At 46.0% G+C, this 15,797-nt stretch overlaps 1 protein-coding gene across 4 annotated transcripts in view; it reads right to left on the bottom strand.

The window, feature by feature from the left end:
* Positions 1–15,531, bottom strand: part of VANGL1 (VANGL planar cell polarity protein 1) — a 53,283-nt gene extending 37,752 nt beyond the window's left edge. The window contains exons 1-2 of one of the 4 annotated variants that reach the window (XM_063624643.1): positions 15,397–15,531; positions 6,058–6,265 (exon numbers count right to left, since the gene is read on the bottom strand). In XM_063624643.1, the coding sequence (XP_063480713.1) occupies positions 6,058–6,128 (71 nt within the window). In that variant the 5' untranslated portion in view covers positions 6,129–6,265; positions 15,397–15,531. Of the gene's footprint in view, positions 1–6,053; positions 6,266–7,676; positions 7,747–15,396 lie in introns of those variants that run through there. The other 3 variants (XM_063624646.1, XM_063624645.1, XM_063624644.1) reach the window with 3 other exon arrangements.
* Between the last annotated feature and the right edge of the window lie 266 nt (positions 15,532–15,797).

The following is a 15,797-nucleotide window of genomic DNA, read 5'->3' as shown; positions in this document are numbered from 1 at the left end:
TTTCATTCAATCCTAATAATAATCCTGTGAAGGCAGTATCATTGTCTTCATTCTACAGACAAGGAAATTGAGGCTCACAGAGTTCAAGTTACTTCTCAAAGTAGTATTATAGTCAGTGGCAGACCTGAATTCAGGTCTGTTGCCACCACTTCTATTCACACCCACTATGGTGCACCATGTTGAAGAGCAATTGGAAGATTTCATGGCATAAATATTCTTAAAGCTCATTCTCACACCCTTATACCTGAAAACTATTAAAGCTATGAAATATGCCTTGAAGCTATTGCTAGGAGTCACAATTGGACCATGACCTTAGATAGCACAAAGCTGTGTGCCCAACACTCTGGGCTGTCAAATACAATCACTTCAAAAGGCACCCACTGTGAGAAACTATAAACAATTTGGGAGAGACTTCCCACGTTGTTTGGTCAGTTTCTGAACTAACCTCAGAATAAGTCTAGAACTGCTGCTCCACCAGCCCTGCCATCGGCCAGATGGACAATGCCCCTCTTCTATCTTAATCCATTTCCATTTTCCCCAACTACTCTCACATTTATCACTCTCTCGGCCACCAGCCAAGTCACATGCTCACCTAACCCATCTATCTATTCACTAGTCCCATGGGTCAAATCTTGTGACAGCGCAAATTCCACTGGAAATCAAAATTCTTTCACTGAGTGCCAATTCCCGGAGCCTGAACCCTATCAGGGCAGAAAGCAGGTGGGGAGCCACCCAGGGGTGGAAACAGCCTCTGTTGCCAGCCAGGGTTGCCATCACCAGCCCTCCCTGCCTGGCTCTTAAAAGGCCCAGGAGCACCCAAATGTGAAACAACTAACAATTCCCCTGATAACATCGGAGGGAAACCAGAGAAGAACCTGTTATCTGATAACCTAAGCAAGGTTTCTCATCCTCCAGAGCCCAAAACCCTAACCAGTGTGTCTTAAACTTTAAAAACTTCTTAAACTTAAAAAACTGTACAGAAAAACTACCCTAGGTATGGACTCAAGTGCAGATTTGTTGGCCCCACTCTCAAATAATTTTCTGGAAGGGAGACAACAGAAATCAAAATTTTCCCCAGCATCCCAGGTGATTGCAGGTGGTAAAGGAAACTTGCCCCAAGATTCTCTTCCCCAAATGCTCCTAGGAGGAGGCTGCTGAGTGACTGCTTGGAAGTTTGCTTCCTTGTGAAATGCCCTGTATATAGCAGGGGCTTGATAATGGGAGCCATGAGTATAATGCTCAGCTGCACAATGTTATAATACACAGCACCGCTTTATTAAAATAGTATGAAGTGGATGAAGTTGGGAGAAAAGCTCAGGACAGTGTGCAGTCATGACTGAGGGATACCCTGAGCCAAGAGCCATCCACCCACTGTCAAGTGAGAGGTGAAGGTGAGGCACTTCTTGTCAGCTCAGCACTAGCACTGCGCCAGGTACTGGTCATGCTACCAAGGGAGCAGGACCTGCCATATGGCTTTTATTAGAAAACAATCATTAGAAAATTAGAAAAACTTCATCAGAAATCCACTGGTCCTGAATTACTGCTCTAAGAAGGTCTCTGAGCCAAGCCAGGACTTCACAGTGACACTCTACAAAAATCCTGGCATTCAGTGCCTTCCAGTCTGCAGAACTGCAGGTCACAGTGTGGCCACCTCACTGTAATATGTACTCAAATGCTCATCCCTGTAGTTCCAGATGCCACAACTCCAGGGAAAACCTATGGCTGCCAAGTGCTGTCTGGGAGAGGGTTCCCCAATGATGAAGACAATCCATTCACGGCTTCTAAGCGTATGGAAATGGGAGACCAGGAGAGTAAACAGACTGCCAAGCCACAGGGAGAGGTGTTACAAATACATGTACACATGTGTGTTTTTCCAACTCTGCCCCAGTGGTCTGGATCACCTCTGTGCCTTTGCTGGGCGGCTGTGTCAGCTACGAGAGTTTTTCTTCATATCTTTATCTCTGAATCTGTCTCCACGCAACATCTGCCTGTATGAGTAAAGATAACTATATCTGTGCGTGTTGTGTGAGGGGCAGGAAGAGCAAGTGGTAGCATGCAGGCAGCCCGGGCATGTGTCGGCACCGCACGTGTGTGAGCAAATGCGTCTGTTTAGGTGGTTCTAGAGTTAAGCCCTTGGGGGTTGCTGTCACCCTCCTCCTTCCAGCTAGAACCCCTGTAATTCTCACTGTTAACACTTACAGTCAGCATTTCCTGGGAAGATTATTTAGTCCTGTTTCTGTTGTTTGCCTATTTCTATTTGGGGAAAGCTGGCCCCACCGGTTACTCCTCCCTTTCCTTCTCTCTCACAACCCACGACCTGTCCTTTCTCTCTGCTGGCTGCTGGGGCCCAGCTGGCTGCTTCCTCTTGGCTATGGTTGGGTAGGAGGGCTGGGCGCAGGGCACACAGACTCTGAAGCAGCCTTGGAACAAAAGCACCAATTCCTCCACTGCCCCGGCGGCCCTCTTTTTGTGCATTTTAGCACATTAATCACGAGTCACCCTTCATTTCCCTTTCCCAAAGTAGCATTTCTCTTCTAAAGAAACAAGGTGGGCCCAAAATCTGCTGAGGGCACCTGCTAACTTTGTAATTTTAGGCAAATAACACTGCCCTCTGTGCCTCGATCTCATCACCTGGAAAATGGGGCTATGACCTCCCACCATTCTAGGACTGCTGTGAGAATAGGAGATAATGGCTATGAGGGAGGGGCCTAGCAGACACCCCCCAAAGCAGTTAACATAACTGGCAGCTGCTGTGTTTAAATCAGGGAACTTGTGCTCCAAATCCAACTTCAAATAAGGATGAGAAACAGTAGGAGCTTGGGGCAGGTGCTGCTGGACAGGGCCTGTGGTGACATGGCAGAGCCCAGCTCCTGAGACAGTCAGAAACCCTCTGGCCATAAGAATTGAATCACACATTTCAGCTGGTGGGTAAACTTAGCAGATTTAGTTATGAAATACCAGAAACAGCTGTTTTAAAATACCAGTTTTTTGTTTGTTTGTTTGTTTGTTCGTTTTGTTTTTTTTTTTTTTTAGCCCTACCAATTCCCTTGTCAATACCAGGCTTCCCTCATCCACACCACAATGACAGAAGTTAGGCGGGGTCAGCAAGAGTCCACACCATTCTCCCAGCAAGTTAACTGGACACCCTCTGGAGACTTCAGGCATCGCAAAACCAGGCCACTGACCTCTTTGTTAGAAAAGAGTCACTTGTCATCTGCTTGGAACCTGGCCAGTCTTCTAATATGATCACGGTGTCATCAGGCATATCAAGTTTGGTGCATTTCATTATTCCTCCGAGTTGGAGTCTGACTAAAATTACCAAAGAGCATGGTCCCCCTCCAACCCCAACCCGCCTCCTACCCTTCCATTCAAGTTCCCAACAAACCTCTGAGCAGGGCAGCCTTCACAGGAACATTCCTCGGACAAAACACCCTTGGCTGGGCCTGGGGCCTGCTCTCATGCCTGTGGAGGGCAACCCTACTGCTTAACATTCTTTAGGCCCCAGCAAAGTACACCACAGCCCATGCTCTCTAGGGATGGTGCCCCTCGCCCCACAGTTGCTGTGCCCTATGCTGCCGTCAGTTGGAGAATCCACCACCTGTAGGTGGTAGTGGTGTTTTTTAAAGAACCCACGGAGTGCACCTATAAATCTCTAAGGCTCATCTCTTCACTCAGAGCTTTTTTCTCAGAGTACACATCCAGGAACATTTTTTGAATAATTGATTAAAAGACTCAGCTTGTATTAACATTTGCCAAATACTTTCTATATGGGTCCAAGAATGCATTAAAAATTCTGCGTGTTGTTTTAATTGGAAGTTACAGTCTCTTAAAGTTACTATGAGGGTATTGGAATATCAATTTCTGGAAGCCCCAAGAGGCCTAAGGAAATAGCAGAGCGTAGCAATGGGCCCCGAAGCGTGAAAGTCAGAACTCGAGTGTAGACAAAAGAGGCCAGAGATGGTTCCCACAAAGGATACTGCAAGCCAACCTCCTTTATTCATCCCCAAGCACCCAGGGAATCCCAAATTCCTACTTCTGTCATTGTGGTGTGGATGAGGGAAGCCTGGTATTGACAAGGGAATTGGTAGGGCTAAAAAAAAAAAAAAATTGGTATTTTAAAACAGCTGTTTCTGGTATTTTATAACTCAATGTGGTAAGTTTACCCACCAGCTGAAATGTGTGATTCAATTCTTATGGCCAGAGGGTTTCTGACTGTCTCAGGAGCTGGGCTCTGCCATGTCACCACAGGCCCCGTCCAGCAGCACCTGCCCCGAGCTCCTTCTGTTTCTCATCCTTATTTGAAAGCCTTACCTGGACTCCAGCACAAGCTCACTGACATGTTTTCCCCAAATTTTTATAAGAGCAACACATACAAATTTAGAAAACAATTAAAGTTAAAAAGAAAATATGACCATAGTCCTATACTCAGAGACAGGCATAGTCACTATGTGAATACTCACCATATGTATATGTAACTACCATAGCATACAACATTTTGAATCCTCTTTCTTTTAACATGGTCTCATGAACATTTTCTCATGTCATCAAATATCTTTGAGAACCTATCCTTATACTCTATTCCATTCATTTCTAAAAATTACAAAATATACACTTGTAAAAAAACTGAACAAGCACAAAAAGATAAATGAAAATTCCCATCATTCTCCAGCTTCTGCCGAGCCTCCCCCTATGGATGACCACTCCTGGCAGCTTGGAGAATACCCTCCCAAACCTCTTTCTACGTGAGTAATCCAGATGGGATTGTAAATAATTAGATATATGTAGCTCACTGCTGTTTTACAGAACAAAATCTCACTCTGCATTCGGCTGCTTGTATGGGGAAGAGCGCAGTCAGGGAAAAACCACTACAATCACTATTCCCAAGCCAGTGCAGGGCTGGGCATTTGGGCTGGGGCCAGTTGGTACCTCGGAACATAGTGCTGAAATGCTAAGGCCATTACAGCATTACTTTAGCCACTGGTGAGTGACCTCCAACCTGTACTGTGTTACATGCTTCACATGCATAATCTCATTTAATCCTCTCAACAGCCCTGTAGGAGAGGACTGCTGTACCCATTTCACAGATGATGAGGCTAAGTAAACGGCAGCACTGCAATTTCACCAAGTACAATTCTAACTGGTACAGTACCACCTATCTGTTCACTGATTTCTTTATTCATTCATTTGCTCTTCTACTTAGCCAACATTCTACAGGTCAGTAACACAGCAGGCCCTAAGAATACCAGTGCACACCTGGTAATTTTGCAGAGAAGGGGAAGTTTGACCCATATCACCCAGGACAGTGTTTTCAAAACCCAAACTTGTTCACCTGAAGATTAGTCAAAGAGAATAAGGTGCCAGGGCAATCCTACCAGTTCACTAAATAAGCCTCGTGACAAAGGCATAATGGACAATGAGTCAACAACTTCAGGTGAAAAGCAACAAGCAATGAACACTTTTTAAATCTTCCATTTACATTCTTCATAAAGCTTTTAGGAGAGCTGATACCTATAAGAAATACCTAGAAACCGAGGTGGGCGGATCACAAGGTCAGGAGATCGAGACCATCCTGGCTAACAAGGTGAAACCCCGTCTCTACTAAAAATACAAAAATTAGCCAGGCGTGGTGGTGGGCACCTGTAGTCTCAGCTACTTGGGAGGCTGAGGCAGGAGAGTGGCGTGAACCCGTGAGGCGGAGCTTGCAGTGAGCCGAGATGGCGCCACTGCATTCCAGCCTGGGCAACAGAGCGAGACTCTCTCAAAACAAACAAACAAAAAAGAAATACCTAGAAATGAAAAACATTTTCACTGCAGGAAGAAACTTTAATTTAAAACCAATTGTGAGCAATTAAAGTCATCAACTCTAATGGTGGCTATAAAATGTAAACTGGTGGCGTAGTTACTCCCAAGAATGTTAAATGCTCTTAAAGCTCAGCTTCTCATGCACCAACGGACCAAACGTCCAGCGCCCAGTCCCTGAAAAGTTGAGTGTACAGAACCCCACCAACCTGTAGGTTTCCCCAAAAGGAAAAGTGGAATAATGAACAACTTACATACCCTTGTCTGTGAGATTTTTTCGAATGACTTGAATAGTAAGAATACCCAGAATAAGTGGATTCGGTATCCATAGCAATGGAGGGCTTGCCCTTGAGGAAGGAGCAGGTACTGTTTCTCCTTAGAGGTAGAGAATTTCACCTACCAGACTCCTAAAACCTCAAGGAGTCTGGAAATTAGAAGAGGAGCCACTCTTCAACAGGAACAAATTCTGGGAAAGAGGGAAAAAAACAAGACATTAATCTTCAGAGCCAACCTTAATAGGGCTGAAAGATAAATGACAAAGCCACACCTCCTCTCTGGGGTCTCTATCATGGAACAAGGGAGCAAGGGTAAAGCAACTGAACTCTAAATGCTCCACCCATGCAGCAACCAGCTTTCCCAGGTGTCTGGGAGGGAGACAGGATAGGCGCTGAGCAAGCTGAACCCCTATCACAGCAGCAGGAAAATGGGAGGCACTTGTCCACGTCCTCAGGACGACCTGACCCCTGCTCACTGGCTTTAGGAGGTGGCTTTCCACATCTACGATCCTCCACACAATGCCCAGCCCCCCACTGCCAGTTTGCTGGTTAAAAAAACAATACCCAGCGAAGTTGCTTTTAAGGGATTTGGTCAATTAAAAAAAAAAAAGATCTTCAATCTTTTCGATCTAGGATCCAAATTTCGGGGAATTTATCTTAGGGAACTGATTTCTTTTTTAAAGAAAAATTATTGTTGTCTCATTGTCTATAAATAATAAAATGCTAGAAACAATCTGAATGCCCCCAGAATATAGGAATAGGTAAGGAAAACATGGTTCATCCACCAAAAAAGTATCACATATGTTTAAAATGATCATTATGAAGAACAGAAACTCTTATAATGATAAATTTTAAAAGCAAGATACAGTATTGTTGATACACAGTGAACCACCATTACAATTACAATTGTATAAAATTGCTTATGTAAGGACAAAGATTTTTAAAAGGAGACACAGAAAATGAAAGCAGGCAATTTATTATTTGCAGGCTCCTGGGTCTTTTCCCACATTTTCATTAGACATTGCTTTGCAATAAAAATAAATTGGAAACATTTCCAAGTACATTCCTGAGCTCCCACATGCTAAAGTTTTTACTTCTAGAAAACCGAGATCCACAAGTTCTGTCTCTTTCTGCACCCCTCACCCCAGAGCTAGTCTCAGCTCAACAGGGTTCCTTCTTCCAGCCGCTGGAAGCTGAAACTGCAAACACAGCCAGTGAGATAAGTGTGAAGAAAAAACAAAAGAGCTGTAAATGCCATACCCTAACCCTCCTGGGAGGAGGCCAAGTTTCCCTGACCCCAGCAACAACACATAAGTCTGGAGGGAATCAGGTCAGCACAAATCGCCATACACCACCAACACAGCCCCCACAGCCTCTAATCCCAATTAGGGTGTATTTATCCTTACCATTCATTCTTCCTGGGAGTCAGGTACGTTGACTTCCAAGGTCTGCCACCCAGGGCCAGCCTCCTTTGTCCCTGATGTCCTGACTTACCATTTCATTTCTCCTCTGCCATCAAGAGCCCAAGGCTAGCCCTGGGGAAACCTGAGTTCTAGTCTGAGCCCAGCCACTGTTTAGTACAACCTGGGATAAGCCACTTGCCTTCTTATGCCTCAGTTTCCTCATCTGTTAAACAGGGTAAACCAACCAGCCACTGACCTCACAGGTAGATCTGAAAATATAAGCAGATACAGTTTCCAGAGGTGGGTTCCAATCTCGGGTTTTACTCACTTATTAGCTATCAGGCCCCAGTCAAAATTAGTAAGCCTCTTTCAACATGTAACTGTAAAATGCAAATATCAGGGTTGCTGTGAAGACCAAATGAGCTAACAACTATGAAGGCACCCAGGGCGAGCTCCAGATGTGCTAGGTAAACGAAAGTCAGTGTCTATCAGTACTCCCTCTGCGGGTTCCGAAATGCTTGTTCCTCTGTCTTTCTAACGAGAGAAATGCTTGGAAAGAAGCAGAGCAGACAGAGTCTCTGTGCTGGCCTTCCTGCCACAAGGCTCACCTGCAATCAGACAGAATGGAGCTCGCATCTCAGTCCGCTGCCTACTAACTAGCTGTACACCTGGGCAAAGCAGTTTCTCCTCGGAGCCTCAGAAACTTCCCAATCCATAAAAAGGAAGCAAGGCAGCCTATTATGGTGGGGGTTTGTCGGGGGAGGTAGCTGTAAAGATTAAATGTGAAAACACAGCAGGCCTTTTTTAAATGCTAAGTTTTGCTCCTAGACTTACCCTACTTTCCTAGAAGACTTCAAGGGCTGAGTCATCTTTTTTTCTGCCTACTGTCTCCACCATTTTCACTAGCAATTCCAATCAGCTTTCAGCACCTCAGTCTCACTTCCTTTCTGCCCTGGGCATTGCTGTTTTCTCACCTGCTTCATAACAGGCAGACGTCAACATTAGGATGTGCTTCGAAGATCTCCAGCCCTGAGTGAACTGAGATCGTCCCTGAAAGCCCCTCACCCAGCCTCTGCTGATCTGCAGATTCTACTGTCCAGTTCCCTGGCCCAGAACACCGATTTCCCTCTCTCTTCTAGATTCATAATTAACCCTTCACAACTCCTACACTCTTTCTGCCTTGCAACCCATAACTCTGGATTCCCCATTCCATCCCAACTTCCAGCTACTTTTTGCTAAATGCTGCTGGAGTGTCTCAGAGGCAGGTGGCCCAGGCCCCACAGATCTGGGCAGATCCAGCTTGGTGCTTCCTAGCTGTGACATCAGGGGGCAGATGTTTGCCTCCCTGAGCTTGTCCAACCCCGCCCCATAAAATGAGGTCATGTAATATTCTCTCTTCCCAGGGTTCTTGCGAGGATTAAACAAAACTGCAAAGGTAAAGTCTCTGGCACATGGTAACCCAAGTTTTATTCCCTTCCCCCTCTGCCAGAGGACTTCATTCCTTGTCCTCAATGAAAACTTGTGGCCATTAATTAAGACAACTCCAGGCCTGTCCCTCAAAGGAAACCATGGGTCCCAACCGCCCTCCAGGGAAAGGCTTTATCTAACTCTACCAACCACCCTAGTCCGGTTTCCCTCCCACGGTTCCTTCCTGTACTTACCAAAGGAGTGGTCTATACATGCTGTCACTCCCTCCTTCTCCACTTTCAGTCCAAATCTCCATCCACAACACTCCACTGAAACAAGGCCAAGGATTGCTGTGAGCCAAGTAACATCCTTGTCCTCCCCGCCTAGTGCTTTTTATTTCATTTATTAGTCCATCCACCTCCATATTAAGTGGCACCTACAGGACCATGTTAAGCAATGCTAGGGCACAGCAATGACAAAGGCACGCTGCCTGCCCTAGCAGAGTTTCTCTGCAGCTGGCTAGCCTCCAATTTGATGCCGCTTATGTTACTACTTCTCCTCTAACACTCCCTCTCCTCTCCCCTCATCACGTTATCCCTTGACATTCAAAACTCTTCACATTCTTCTCCATCCACAGATTTCCTACGGCAGAAGCTCCTTGAACACAGCAACTACGTCTTACCTCCACCCAGGATATTTTGAACATAACAGGTACCCAACAAATACTTAGTGAAAGACTAAATCCCAAGTGCACATTTCCTACTGAGATTCCTCTTGCTCCCCTTGGGAATACCATCATCCCTCTCTTAGGTGCTCTCCAGTATCCTGTCCTGTTCTTCCCAATTCCTCAGCTAAAGCAATACCCTCATCCTATGGATCCAACCCTATGCCACCTTCAACACCCTCTCTGATCCTCCCCTCACTCTACTGATTCACAGCCACCCACTTCCTCCAGGCTCCACCTACACAGGGCTAGACCACTACAAAGCCTCCAGGTGTCCTCACCAGCCTACACACAGGTATGACCTTCTAAGTCATACCGTTTCTAATAGTTACCAATTCTTATCCTATCCAAGATCTGAGTGAGGACTAAGAGGATGCAGTAAGAGGCAAACTAATAAAATCCAAAGTGAACTCATTTTAAAAGAGTCTGAGCCAAGGTAAGAACTTCAACAAACTTAATAGAAAAGGATATCCTGAAGCTTATCACTGCAATGATATATCTCTGAGATAGTTCCCTTGCATACACAAGAAATTAACAAAACTCATGATAAGGTCAGAAGGGATCCCTTATCAGAAAAGATAATAAAGCAATGAAAAGGAATCAGGTTCCCAGGCTAATAAACTGATAGGCTGTCACACCAGCATGAATGAGACTGTCATATAAAGGTGGGAATATGGCTCCTAGAACCTGGAACTGTCTGTCATACATGACATGACTCATACTGTGTTTGGCCCAGGCTGGGCAGCAGCCAGAGTGACCTTTTAAATTACAATGCAGACGTCACTTCCTTGTTTAAAACCTTTCCGTGGTGTCCCACTGCACTTTAAATAAAATACAAAAATCTTTCATTTGGTATGCAATGTCCTGCCCAGCGCTCTAGCTCCCTCCTCCTTCTCTAGCCCCAGCTCCTTTAAGGAAGAGTCCTAGGGCTTTGGCAGAGCCCAGTATATCTGTTGGTACTCACCCTTTACATGCCCTGTTTTGCCAAATTCCTACTCATCACTCCTTAATTTAAATACTGCTCCTTTCAAAAGGCCTTTCCTGATCCTTCAGTCTCAATCAGGCTCTTCTCTAGTACCCTGTACTCTTCCTTTCTATCCAACTTCCAGTGATACATTTGTTTGTGTGATCACTTATTGTCTAGTTCCTTTACAGGCTGTAAGCTCCATGAGGGCAGAGGCACTTTCATGACTGTCTGTCTTCCCAGCTCCTAGGACATTATGAGTACCCTATAAATGTCTGCTGAATGAAGGGTTTTGTGGCAGATCTTAGGACATGAGGCCATAGATTCATTGTGGAAGCAACTTTAGAAATTATCTATTTTAAATCCTTAGTTTTAGAGGTGGAAAAAAAAAGATGCAGATATTAGACAGAGGCGTGATACCAGAACTATCAAAAAAAAAAAAAAAAGCTATACTACTGGCTCGAATGGCAGTCCCACTCAGGGGCAGAGTTCATATGCCAGACACACTGAGTAAAAATCAGCAGCAGCCTCTTTCAGCCACTGCCCAAGAGCATCTTGCCTCACTGGTCACCCACTCCTTAAGAGTGCACTGCTTGGCACTGCTTGGGTAGGGGCTGGAGGCAAATATTAGGACAGGGCCAGGCTCATTGAACCACATCGCATGCAGGCAAGGTCAACACTGGGAGATAGGTGCACAGGGTGCTTCTAAGTGGCAGTGTCTTAAATTCTGGACTTCCTAGGCAAAAACGTCAGAAAGAACCTCCTTTACCACCCTTTATCAAAAGCAAAATGAAGATAAGCAGCCTCAAACAGAATTCTCTCCTAAAGTCATGTTCACTCATATAAAAATCCTACTACTTAAAATGAAAACAGTGTTTAGCAAATCGTATGAAGGAAATAATGTTATGATAATGACAGTGGTAAACATAAGCTAACCTTCGCAAAAAGGAAATTATAAAAACATCAACAGCTCTGCCTAGAGCTATTAAGTAATTAAGGGAGCTCTGGTTTGGAAAGTTACTATGTAAGGGGTACAGAGACATGCACTGAATTTAAACAGAGATTTTGCTTCCTATGCAGTAAGTAGATCCATTTCCAAGGAAAAGTGGTGTCTGGTACAACCATGCTTATACGTGCTGTGTACATTATTTTGAATATTTGATTTTTACATAGAATTCTGCAGAGATTATGCTATTAATTATTATTTATATTATGTCTTGAAGCTAACATTCTTCTTAGGGGTACCCATTTTTAATTAAATGGCACTCAAGGGGAAAGTGACAATTGAAATAATTTTGTTTAGAGTCAACTATTCTTCTAGAGAGTAGCAATGAGCCCAGATTGTGGGTTAAGAGCATTCAAATCCTGGCTCTAGTACTTAGCTGTGTGACCTCAGAGCAAGTTACTTAACTGCTCTCTGCCTCAGTTTCCCTAACTGTAACAACAGATTTTATTTTACTTATATTATAGATCTGTGGTGGGTATTAAATGAGATAATTCATAAAAATTATTAGAACAGTGCCTAGCACATGGCAGGCACTCACAGCTGTCAACTACTACTAGCATTCACTAGAGTAAAATTCCTTCAGTTAGGAAGAACTGAAGGGGTTGTATGGCATATAACTTCTGTATCATTTTCACTTAACTTATACACATTTTTCTGGTCTCTGCTACCACCTTTAACTACTACTATTAACTATAGCTAGGTAACAAGTGATTTCTATTCTGTTTCTTACAGGCCTCTATTTACCATCCCCAGGTTGGAAGCAAATGTCAGAGAGACCAGAGAAAACCGTGTGTGTTTTAGTGGGTTTATTTGAAGGGGCATGGGGCTGGAAAGGAGCGGGCAGAGATGCAGGGCAGATCTATAAAACATTTTGAACTTGTGGTCTATAAACCATCAAACATCATGCAGGTCACTGATGTGAGGATCTGCTGGGCTTATGGCATTTGTGACAAACCCAATGATTCTTTTATTACAACAGCTTATAAATGAATGATTCTGGGTCATTATTTACAAGGAAAGAAAATGTCAACTTCGTTTTACTTGTTTCGCCAATGATTTCAACTCACCTTGCCAGAATAACTTCTCTCAGCTCCAGTCATTAATTACCCCTGAAACACCTCCAGCAGCTGGGTACAGATTTCTGAAGAGGTGTGAATTGTTAACATGTCTGGAGTTATGTGATGTATATTTGTTTCCAAGTGACTCCCTTGTCCCCTGCCAGATATTTAAACTACAGAAAAATAGATCTCATGAGTACTACCTCCTCTGTAAATCTGATGGTACAGAGTCTAATCACTGTTGTCCGGTAAGTGGGATTCAGAAGGACACTGCTAGAGGCAACAGAACACACATGTATCCTTGCATCAAACTTCAATACTGCTAACATCAAACCAATACTGCTAACAGAAACATGGTCCAATCACGAGCCCACCTAATCTTTTCCATCTTAAGGAAAATAGAATAGCATGATGCCCAAATCACATGCCCTATACAGCGAGACCCTAACCAGCTAGCTGATTTTACAGAGATGATGGTAATAGTCTAACAGTTTCTAGTTGTCATGTGTTTACTATGTGTTAGATGCTGTTTTAAGTCACTTACATGTAATATCTCACTTAATCCTCATAACAAGCGTTTAAGAAGAATAAGACATTAATATCATGTTAGTTAGGGAAACCAGACTGACACATGAGCCAGGGCGTGAACGTTGAGAGTCTAACTCCAGAACCTGTGCTCTTAGCTACAGAAAATTGACAGCACTGTAGCAATTACTAGAATTGTTTGTTTATATAGAGGAGTATAAGCAACAATCATAAATTGTCCCAAACCACATATAACCCCACTAAGAATTTTGCAATTTCAACTTCTACTCACAGGTTCAGTGTCCCAAGCATCGTGGGGCATTCAGGAGAAAAGAAACGGATCTAAAATAGTTCTAATTCCTAATGAGCTCACAGCCCCAGTGTGGAGACCTCCAATTAAAACACAATGTGACAAGGGCCCCTCCCACCAAAATAGCTGATAAGGCCTAGGGTAGCAAGCATGGTGTGTGTATATATGTGTGTTAAGGGGATGATGAAGGGGAGGATGCCTTCTTCATTCAACACATTTATCCTTCAAACAAAAGGTGACATGGAATTGTTGCTTAGTAAAGAAACTTTAAATTTCCTTTATGGTTTTGTCCTGTTGCTTAATACATAAGACAATAAAAATGTACTGCTTGGCAAGCAGTCCTTACAAATATATCACTCTCAAAATTCTTCTCCCATTTTACTTACAAATTAAGTTGCAAGCAAGCCTCAGTGCCAACATTGTTAATAGTGAAATTCCACACTGAGTGTTTTCACTAATTATATTGAGACATCAACGTTTGGGAATGTTTAATGTTCATGGATAGGTGAAGCGTGTTATTTCTTTGAACTGGAAAAAGAAACAGCTTCCTCCCACAAATCAAAGCCCCAACTATATCACATTGATTTAATTCAACCCTAAAAACTCTATAATTAGTGGTTACAGAAAATGGCTAATTACCTCTCCCTGTATTCAATTTCTGCCATCTCACTTGCAGAGCCTGGGAGCTGTGTACTCAACCCACCCACTGAAGGGAGAATGCTAATTAGCATTGTTGACTGGTGATACAAGTTATAATATTTTTCAGCAACTCCGTAAAATTTATAAACATGTCAGTGAAAATGCCAGATTCTTTTACAGTCTGTTAGCTTTTGGACTAAGTGTCTAAGAATACATTCATTTTTAACCAAAGCCAGGTCAAGAGTTTTAACAAAATGCACGGGCCATCTACACAATCATCATCATAAGGCGCTCTAACACTTCCTAACGAGAATCTAAGGGAGCTCACAACACCTTCGCAGCGTGGGCATTAGACCTGGTTTGGAGAAGTGAAAACTGAGCAACAGATTTCTCGGCTCCAAGTCTCATCTGCTCATCACCCAGCAGCCAGGCCGCGGCTCCGTCCCACTCCTGCCGCCACCACGGACGCGTTTAAATTTTTATAAAGCTTCACACTTCTCTAGGCGCGATGCTTGGGGCAGTTCAAAGACTGCAGAAGGAAATGAGGTCCTGCCGGTGGCGAAGGCTGCCCCGGCGCGGTGAGATTTCCTCCAGCAGGGACACCTTAGGCAGAGACCCGCCGGGCGCCTCTGCTCCACCTCGGCGTTTTTGAAAGTAAACTCCTACCTGCCTGTTGCGCTCTCCGAGGCGCAACCGGACTCGCCCCCCAGGCCTCCAGGGCGGGCTCAATTTTTTGTGAGCGAGGTGTGCACACAGACCAGCTCTGTCCCGGTTCCTGGCGAAAGGCCAGGCGGTGCCCGGGTCGAGTCCCGCCAGGGGTGGGAACCCCGGTGCGCGCCCGGCTCCCGCCCTGCACGGCTGCTGCAGCCGCACTGTGCCTCCAACGCTCGGCCACTCCCTGCCAGCCTGCCCGCCGCCCCGGCACGCGCACCGAAGGGGCGCACTCCAAAGGCCAGCCCGGGCAGAAAGGGGCGTCCGAGGTGTGAGCAGGGAACCCCGGGACCCCAAGGAGTGGGGTGCGGCGGAGATCGCACGGCAGGGCCAGGAGGGGCGCAACGCATGGGAAGAAGAGTGGAGTCAGAGGAAGCACGACCCGGAGCGCTCCGGCGGAGGGGTGGGAGCTCCCGGCCCGAGGCGGGAGCCGGCGACCCGGGGTCAAAGTCCGGCTGGGCGAGTGCGGGAGGAGGGCGCAGGGGCACGCGGGGTCCGAGGTGGTGGCGTCTCCCAGCCAAAGGTCTGCCCCGGGAGCCGCCGCCGCGCAGCGCTCGGCCTCTCGCGGGACTCACCTCCGCGCCGGCCGCCCGGGCTCCGCGGCCCGCGGTCTCGGCTCACAGCGGCCCCGGCTCTGCGGCCTGCGCCCGGGCTCCTGGAGAGGCAGAGCCCCGCCGCCGCCGCCGCTGCACTGCTGCTTTCCGCTTCCTGTCCCGGCGCCGCCCCGCAGCCCGAGCCCAGCCCTGCGAGCCCGGCGCGGCCGCGAGCCAAGAGCAGCGAGCGCTGCCGGCCCCGCCGCGGGCCCGGCCCACCTGCAGCGGAGGGCGGGGCCTGGCCGGCGTCCCCCTCACCTCGTCACCACCCCGACCCCACACACCCGGGACACACACGAAGGCGTGCGCGGTCACACTCTTGCACACGGACCAGGGAATGACATCTCCCACACACACACACTCACACTACACAGACGTGCACA

This window comes from Symphalangus syndactylus, chromosome 12 (assembly GCF_028878055.3).
Source record: "Symphalangus syndactylus isolate Jambi chromosome 12, NHGRI_mSymSyn1-v2.1_pri, whole genome shotgun sequence".
In the NCBI taxonomy this organism is placed as follows: domain Eukaryota; kingdom Metazoa; phylum Chordata; class Mammalia; order Primates; family Hylobatidae; genus Symphalangus; species Symphalangus syndactylus.
This window is presented reverse-complemented; position numbering and strand designations above follow the sequence as displayed.